This window comes from Theobroma cacao, chromosome 2 (assembly GCF_000208745.1).
Source record: "Theobroma cacao cultivar B97-61/B2 chromosome 2, Criollo_cocoa_genome_V2, whole genome shotgun sequence".
In the NCBI taxonomy this organism is placed as follows: Eukaryota; Viridiplantae; Streptophyta; class Magnoliopsida; order Malvales; family Malvaceae; genus Theobroma; species Theobroma cacao.
Window position 1 is genome coordinate 7345722 of NC_030851.1, and position 9813 is coordinate 7355534.

A 9813-nucleotide genomic window follows, 5' to 3' on the forward strand; every position below is an offset into this window, starting at 1 on the left:
CATAATAATTAAGGGAAATACAATATCAGTGAAAAATATATATATATTTGCATGATAATAAATCATCCTAACAACAATAGCTGTTGCTTTTGAAATTAGGTGGCCAAGTAGAAAGGATAATTATTAATTAATAAAGTCCCACAACTGGCAAAAATTAAATAAAAACAAGTGGTTGCTACTTGGCTTGCTTCTTGTTATATCTTATCATCAGGCTGTTGATCGAGTCCGGTTTCAGTGCTCAAGCTTCCGTAGCAGCCTTGTGTTCTTGCCATTTTCGGCCCTATTAATTGCTGAATTATTGAATAAAATTATTCTAACATCAATTATTTCTGGGTCTTATCCAAAATTATCAAAGGGCTGAAAGATGAGGGGAAGTACCCCTCTTGGCTCATCCTGATGAAGAGACCTTGCTGAGCAATAAAAAAACAAAAAGAAAAGATAGAGACCTGGAGTCGTCCACTCAGGCGCACTGCGCCACACCGACAAAGACGCGGAATAGATGAAGTCATAGTTTGACCTTTATTAAAAAAAATTATTTTAATGTATTATTTTTTTTACAGGTGCAACATTTAGCATGTGAATTTTTTTTATATTTAAAATTAATTTTAACAAAAAATGAAATAATAATAATAATAATAATAATAATAATCATCATCATTTTATCCTAAACCTTCTCCGTTTGTATATTGTGGCAATAGTCCTCCTTTTGATTGTCATCATTCAATCAATACAATGACTTGTCTGCATATATAAAATGTTTGCCAGGGGGAGACAGTCCATCGATCTGGATAACACTTGGAAAAATTTGATTGCATATACATATTTTTTCCTGGAACAACCACTTTTTGACTACTCCGCTCGTCTATCTAGTCGTCCAACCAATACAATATTGGTGGCAAACAAAACGGTTAGGTGCCTGTCTCTTTCTTTCTAATTTCTAGACATTGTTGTTTATATGATTAATTTGTCCGTTAAGCATGCACGTACGTAATTCCACATTTAATTATTAATCGTGACTGCAGGATACAGTAATTGAGCTTGCCATTTGTTAACGACAAATGCAAAGTTAGTAGTTAATAGAGTTCTAAGGAAGATATGAGAAAACAAAAGTCACATATTCCATTAAAATAAAGATGCAATTATACAAATATCATAATACAAAAGAGTAGACAAATCCAGTAATTTTTTTTTTGGATTTGCTTGTTCACATCACTCTTCTCTCTTTGTCAGAAAGAGTGGGACTTATTAGCTTATCAGCTTACGCTAATCAATAAGGAACTATATAATCACTGAAACTTTTCGAACGTCATTATGATCATCTTAAAACGAGTAATTACTTAGTTAATGGCAGAGCAAACTCTTCGAATTTCACCATTAGTACTCGTCTTCACACCAATATTACTCATCTTCACCATGGACCTAGCAAATTCCACGTTGAAGTTCAATGGTCGCAAGCCTCTCTCACCCAAGAAGCGTTGAACAAAAGTTTTTGTCGAGGCATCGGTCCATAACTTTTGATCAGACTCGAGAATTCCCCGACCGTTTCTCAAGTTGGCGAAGTAAGCTGTATCGAACCTGCCACCACTACCGGTGTCCAAATCAATGCGCCTAGAGCCATCACCGTTTTGTGGGCAAAGTGCTTGCAGTTGAGGGACGAACGCTGGGTTGATTGTGGGGTCAGGACCACCGTTGGTGAAGTTGTATAGTCTGTAGCTAAAAAACTGGCAAGCTGAAGTCCCTATGGTGTGTCCTCCTGTAAGAGGGGAAAATAAAAGGTTAAGACCAGAGAAAATGCTAGTATTTCAGATATTAATTGGATAAAACTTTTCAACTGACTTTGAAAATATATAAGCCAAGGAAAATTGCTTACCAACAAGAGCAACAAGGTCTTGAGTGTTGAGACCGAAGGCAGCAAACTTTCGCTTTTGCGAGTCAATGGACTCCCTAAAGCCAGGCAAATTGGAGGTATCTGATGCTAACGAAACCCTCCCATCTCTGCGTCCTGTAGGCACCTGCCAGTTTATTCCTCTTGTCTGCATGGTACATACAATTGAAGCATAATCGGTAATAATTAGTGTACGATAACTATCATAAAGGGCAAAGTTACAGTAATAAAATAGCATCTTTTAATACTATATGATAAAAAAAGGATCATTATATTGATTAAATGTAGTAAGATTACCAGAACGACAGAGTCACGAGCAGCAAGAGATAGAATATCAGCACATGAAACGACCCCAGGGCATGCAGCTTCAAGTTGAGTTTTGGCATCATCAATAACTTCATAGCCTCTCAACAAAAGGTTTGGACCGGCTGTCTTCTCCGTATTAGGACCATCAATAAGGATAGACGCGTCACAGCCCTGGACAAAGCAGTCGTGGAAGTGCATCCTCAGCAAGCCGGGTGCAATGGCAGGATTAGACTGGAAATGTCTTTGAACCGTTGACCTAACAATGGATTCAGCTCGAGGGCATGTTCTTGAATAGAACCCAACTCGGGTGCCCTGGCCCTGCACTAATGCAGTAACCATGGCAAACATGAGAATCATTGCAAGGAACCTCGGGCTGGCGTAAGCACCCTCCATTCTGATCAGCCCGAACAATGGGATTGAGATTATAAGACTTAAGAGAAAATGCAGAATATAGTGTTTCAAATGGCTCTAAGTTCTTTTCCTATGAGAGGAGTGTGTTTGCTACTTTGCTTGTGATTTTGTGGGATGGTGAGCAGGGTTTATTTATAGGCAAAGTTTTTAGTCAACTATAGAATGAGTAAAGAAAGCCGGCTATAAAGAACCGCCATTGATAAGGATAAAGAAAGATTCAGAATAATAAGGGGCGGAGGGATGATGAGTTGGGATACATTAGCAGGGTATGCCTGGAGGAAGCGAGTTGCAAATTGCAAAGGGGAGCGGTGTTCACGTGGAGAAGTGGCCTTTGTCAAAGAATCTTTTTAAGACAATAATAGTATTAATTTTTTTAAAAATATTTTATGGCCGTAAGGAAAGGGGAACATGACAGGATTATTAGGGGGATATCGGATATGGATTAATTTAGATTAGATAAAATTATTGAATGAAAGTGTCAACCACCTGTCTCGAAAGTGACAGACAACCGATAGCTTGTCCGAAGCTTTATTAAGCTTTAGACTGAACCAACTTATTCAAATACATCAAAGAGGCCTCATATCTTGTTTCCATTATCTTTTCATCATTTTTCAATTTTCTCTCCATTATTGTTTATATGTATAATTGATTAATTTGTGTCATATATGTTACCATTGGTAATAGCATGTATTCTCAAAATTAATTTTTTACTGAGCAAAAAAAAAACAATAATAATGAAAATAATTTAATATTACAGAATTCTTAAATAAACAACATCAACTACGTGTTAATTTAGACTTTGAGTCAAAATAATTAATTAGGATCTTGTCAACTTTTTATTTTATATCTTTTTTAAAAAAAATTATCAATGAAGAACTCATGAGCTATACCAATATCTGTCGGTAATCTTGCATTATTGGGAATGCAAACTATATATATTTAATATAATGATTTTATTTAATTGCACATTTCGAGTCAAGAGCAATGGTTGGTTTTTGTTTCTAAAACAGGCATTATGCGATGCTCTTTTTGCAATATATTCACAATGTTACTCATTTTCTTCTTTTTAACTCGTAAATTGTTTATCCAAATACATAATTTTAATAAAACCTATAAATTGAATAAGTGAAAACGATAAGAATACGGAATAGTAATTTTGCTGGCTCATATTGTCATCCAAAATCAAAATCTTTCCGACTTTACAAGTTATTAATTTTGGGTATGTTAAAAGATTAATTAATTATATATATATATATATATATATATATATATATATATATATATTTGTCTATGTGTCAGAAATCTGAACTGATGAGTACTTTTTTTCTTACTATTTTACGAAATAATGCTAATTGATTAATTAGAAGGGGTTATTTCATGACCTGTAAAAAAGGGTATTATTTTCTTAATTTATGGCCAGACAATTTTAAGTAGAAAATTAGAAAACAAAAGTAAGAAAAATACCAATATGCTAGCTATTACCTATGACCTTCATGAATAAGCTAATAAACAAAAAAAATACCTTTGAAAAAAGATAGCTAAGTAATAAAATTTGTACAGGGTGTAATTGGACAACGCGTGCTGTTGCTGGTTGGCACGATACAAGTCTCTTTTGTATGGTCAACCTTGACCGTTTGCCCTTAGCTTGCCGAGGTTTTTGTATCAGTCTTTTTTATGCTTAATGAAATAATCCGTTTACTTGAGACAAAAAGGTAATTCTTTTTATGTTGTGGATATTCTCTTCAGTTTATTAACTTAAATTTTTTAAAGTAAAATAATATTTTTTATTTATGAAAAATAAAAAATAACATAAAAATTCATTTCAATTCGATTCAAATATAATTTCCATTTTTATATTACAAATAAAAAACCAAACTAAACTCAGTTTTCAATTTTCTAGATTCTTTTCTTAGCCTACTAATGAGTCAAGAGCTCTTATTAATTAATTTGTTAAATTTAAAATAATAATAATAACTTATACTACGATCATTAGGCTGCAGTTAATTAAAACATCAATTTGCATTATAATTATCCCATGTAAAATATTGTAACTACCTTAGATGGGAAACCATTAACACATGAAAGAGCGTTGGTTTACGTCTAGTCCTTAGCTGCATTTCGTGTTGCAATGTCAAAGTTGAAAATGCTTCTATATTTATTTATTTTTTTATAATCAAAATTGAAACTACTTAGTAGGTTTTTTTTATATATTATAATAATTTTAAGAGATTCGCATGTAACATGGCGGTGAAAAGAAAAATAGTAATGGATAAATAAGCCATTGACATTAACAAAAATGAAAAATAAAGTAGCCGTTGACAATTGAAGAAGGACTATTCTCCGCGTGAAATGCCAGCGAGCAATCCCACGCTAAGTCAGCACACGACAAAAGTGCCCCTGGTCGCTTTGGTCTGCCCATCTTTACTTTTTACAATCATTGGGCCGTTTTTCTTTACTTCTTCACTATTTTTGAACTTTTCTTATTTCTTAATCATTCCCGCGTTTCTCGAGTTGACTTCAATTGCCTATAAATGATTTTCTTACTTGCAAGCAGCAAGATCATCACCATTCACAAGCCAAAATTTAATCGGTTCTAGAGCTACTTTTCTACTTATAAACTCGATTTTCCTTGTACTAGTGTTGTAACAATAACAATGAAGTTAAACAAATCAAAATAATTTCTTTTGGTTTTTTTTTTTTGTCATTGTTGGCATTTCTTTGTTAATAAAATCGAAGCATATTGCAAGGCTGTTGTAATAACCTCTATTTCAAGCACACAAAATAGGGGCTTTTAAGATAACAGCAGAAGAAGAAAGAAAACTATGTGATGAAAGATGAGGAATGATGCAAATAATATTTTAGGGATAATGGATCCTTCATTTTATTAAAAGTTGTATATATGAGTTTATTTATACAGAGACTTTACAAATGAATCAAAAAAAGATAAAATAGGCCAACTAATTATTTAATTACTCAACTAACTAATGATTAAAAAGCTATTAACAGTTATTTAAAACATAGCTAAAACGGTGCCACTTCTCTTTTAATGAAACGTGTGCTTCGTGCTTCCTATTTTCTTCTCTTCATCTCTTATAGTCGAGATGGTGCGTTTCAGCTTTATTTTCTTTCCTGTTTATAAAGCAGCTTATATTCTTGTATGCTACTGCATTTATTTATTACTGCTTGAATCTTGTTTCTTCATGATCTGACAGATTGACCTTGGTTGATACTCCCCCTCAAGAAGAACCATGAACATTGTGAATGTTCATCTTGTATAACAATCTCTGAAATTATCTAGGTGCAAAGCCTTTGTAAATGCATATGCAACTTGTAGTTCTGATGGTACATAAGCTGGTTCAATTACCCCACTCAAAATCTTTTCTCAAATGAAGTGACAATTGATTTCTATATGTTTTGTCCTCTCATGGAATACTGTATTTCGATTGATACATATGGAGGACTGATTATCACAATGAAGCTTTATCGGATCTTTGTGTTGAATATCAAAATCAACAAGCAAATCTTTAATCCAAATTACCTCACAACAAGTGGTTGTCATGAATCTATACTCTACCTCAGTTGAGCTCCATGCTACCACTTGTTGTTTCTTGGACTTCTAGCTCACGAATAACTCTTCAATGAACATGCAATATCAGTAATAGACTTTTTGCTCTTTGGACACCTTGCCTAGTCACTATCGCAGTATGCTGAAATCCTCAAATCAGATTATGCTTTCATAAAAATTCCCTGACCAAGTGCTGCCTTCAAATATTTTAATACTCTGTAGGCTGCTATATAGTGCTCATGTGCTGGCATGTCCATGAACTGAGCCAAGCTTTGTATTGCATAAGATATGTCTAGCCTTGTGAAAGTCCAGTAAAGAAGTTTTCCCACCAACTGTTTGTATCTTGTAAGATCTGCTAACTTATCTTCTTTGCTTGATTTTCTTAGCTTCACATTATAATCAATGGGTGTTGACACTAGTTTAGCTCCAAGAAATCCATGCTCTTCCAACAAGTCAAGTGTGTACTTCTTTTTATATACTAAAATTCATTGTGGTGACCTTGCTGTCTCAAGACCAAGGAAATATTTCACTGTGCCAAAATCCTTAAGCTTAAACTGTGAGCTCAAGTATTCTTTTATAACAACTGCAGCTTGAGTGGAAGTACTACCAACAAGAATGTCATCAACATATGTTAGCAGAGCTATAAAATCACCATCACTTGTACTCATGGTGAATAAAGAATAATTTGACAGTGATTGCTTGAAGCCATAATGAATAATTGAGGAGGTTAATTTAGCATTCCATTGTCTTGAGGGTTGCTTAAGTCCATACAAAGATTTGTAGAGTTTACATGCTAATTTTGATCCACTAAGATGTTCCCCCTTAACCTTATATTATTTAGGTAGCTCCATGTAGACTTCTTCATTTAGATCTTCATGTAAAAATGCATTACTTACATCTAACTGTTCAGTGTCTAATTGTTTGCAACTGCAAGTGCAAGAAATATTCTTGTTGTAGATTGTTTGGCCACAAGACTAAAGGTCTCTTGATACTCAAAGCCAACTACTTGACTATATCCTTTTGCCACCAACCTTGCCTTGTACCTTTCATTTTCACCCTTTTCATTCAATTTCATTGTGTAAACCCATTTACAACCAACAGTATGACAATCAACAGGTAATGGTACTATGTCCCAAGTGTTATTTTCTTCTAAAGCCTTTAGTTCAATAGCCATTGCTTCTCTCTAATGTGAGTGAGTTACTGCTTGATGATATGATGTAGGGTCTTGTATGTTTGATAAGATGCAATAAATGCCTGATGTGTTGGTGACAAACTGTGTAGAGAAATAAATTTAGATATAGGATGTGAAGTAACAATACTAGTATGAGAAGGTAAATCAAGTTAGTATGCCTCTAAGTATTTTGGTATGTTTTTCACTCTTGTGCTTTTTCTAATTGGTTGAATTGGATTAGGATTATGGTTTGTTTTCAGGTTGATTATTACTGTTGCTATCAGGCAAACTGCTACTAGATGATGAATTTTGAGAAATTTTATCATTTATTGGTTTGAAATTCTATTATGAAGTTGGTGAAGGTTCATTAAGACATAATTCAGCTTGAGGTTGATCAAATGAATGAGAATTGATAGGATTTGAATCAAAAATATCAAAAGGAACATCATGCATATCAGGTGTTTGATGAAATGCAATATCCTATTTACCATGCTTTGTATACTGGAAAGGAAAGTATCCTCATGAAAAACAATATCTATGGATACTATGACTCTTTTAGCTTGAAGATCATATACTCTGTAGCCTTTGACATGGTTTGGATAGCCTATGAAAACACATTTGGTGGCCCTGCTGTCAAACTTTTTTCTATGTTAGGATTGTGTTGAGACAAAATATAGACATCCAAATACCTTCAAGTGATTGAATGAAGGTGGCCTTTTAAAGAGTATTTCATAAGGTAATTTGTTTTGCAAACCTCTAGTTGGTACTCTATTGATTATATGTATGGTAGTTAAGATTGCATCCTCCCAGAATTTAAGTGGCATATTTGACTAAAGTCTCAAGGCTCTTGCCACAGCTAGAATGTGTTGGTGTTTCCTTTCCACAACACCATTTTGTTATGGTGTACCAATACAGGATAATTAATGAACAATCCCATTTTTGTTATAAAAATTAATGAGCTCAAATTCTTTTCCATTGCCTGATCTTAAACATTTTACAAAATTGTCAAATTGATTTTGAACAAGACTAGTAAAAACAGGTATAATTGATGACACTTTTGACTTGGATTTCATTAAGTATATCTAAGTGAAACATGAGAAATCATCCACAATAGTTAAGAAATACTTATGTCCATTCAAAGTAGGATCATAAGGTCCCCATACATCCACGTGAACTATTTCAAAAATTGCTTTGGTGTTTTGAACATGAATTGGAAATGGCAAATCCCTTTTGTTTTGCCATTGGACATACTTCACATAACAAATCATTTGAACAATTAATTTCTGGAAAACTTTGATGTAACACATTAATTCTCTCTATTGGAGCATGCCTCAATCTAAAATGCTATATGTCAGAATCTGTGTACTTTGGCTTGGAGGAATTTACAAAAAAAAAAATAATAAACAGATTTTTACTAAAGTTTTTAAAACAAAAATGAAAGGGATCTTGTTCAACTTGGTTATCCTACCTTAGATAGAGGCTTGAAGACACCCTAACAACCCTAGTCACTCTCTATGATGGAAAATCCTGAATAATACAGTATTTGTTAGTGAAAAAGAGACATGAATCCTTTGATTTGGTTAATTCACCCACTGATATGAGGTTAAAATTGAAGCTAGGAACACAAAGGACATTTTTTAGTGTCAATAGATATGTTATCCTAATAGTTCTTATGTGAGTAACCAAAGCTTTACCATTGTTTAGCAAGTGTACAAAATGGTTATCAACTAGTTCAACAAAGATAAATCCGTCTAAAGAATGACAAATATGATTTGTAGCACCAAAGTCCATGATTCAACTATCTTGTTTAATCACAAGGTTACTAATATGCTTAAAACCATGTGGTAAATTATTTGAAGTGTTGAAACAAGGGTGATTAGATACAGTACTTGCAAAGGCAGAGTTAATCAAGTATGGTTTGTGTTGAGGGCTTTTCGGTGAAAAAATCTTACCATCATTGCAATCCATTCCATTCTCACTGAAGAGTTCCATGAGCTTGTTGACTTGTTGTTTAATTACAGTTGTAGACACTTAAATAAAAAAAATTAAATTAAATTAAATAAAATAAATAAAAAAAATAATAATAAATAAAAAAAATTTTAAAAAAAATGGGGATGGCTGTCCAATTTTTTGGACAACCCGGCTCTTTAAAAACCCTGCAAAAAGAGAGATCGACAGCAGTTAGCCACAAGGAACCAAAAAAACAACAACAAAAAAAGAAAAAGGGGTGAGATCTGAGAAGAGGAAGCGGTAGAGAGAGAAAAAGAAGGAACGGCCGGCAGAGAGAAGAAAGGAGAGAGCTTGACGCCGGCAACGGAAGGCGAAGTGATTCGCCGGGTAAGAGAGAAATCCGAGAAGAGAGGGGAGGACGCCGGCGCCGGCGAAGAGAGAAGAAAAAGATTTTTAGAGAGAAGGGAGAGGGCGCGGTCTAGAGAGAGAAACAGAAATGAGAAAATGAATAAAAAAAGCTGAAAA

At 33.9% G+C, this 9813-nt stretch overlaps 1 protein-coding gene across 1 annotated transcript; it reads right to left on the reverse strand.

The window, feature by feature from the left end:
• On the reverse strand, positions 1097–2917 carry LOC18608319 (peroxidase N1). Its single transcript, XM_007042943.2, has 3 exons — positions 2183–2917; positions 1871–2033; positions 1097–1753 (listed from the first exon to the last, which is right to left on the reverse strand). Exons 1-3 carry the CDS (start codon positions 2582–2584, stop codon positions 1338–1340), a joined length of 981 nt encoding a protein of 326 aa, XP_007043005.2. The 5' UTR covers positions 2585–2917; the 3' UTR covers positions 1097–1337.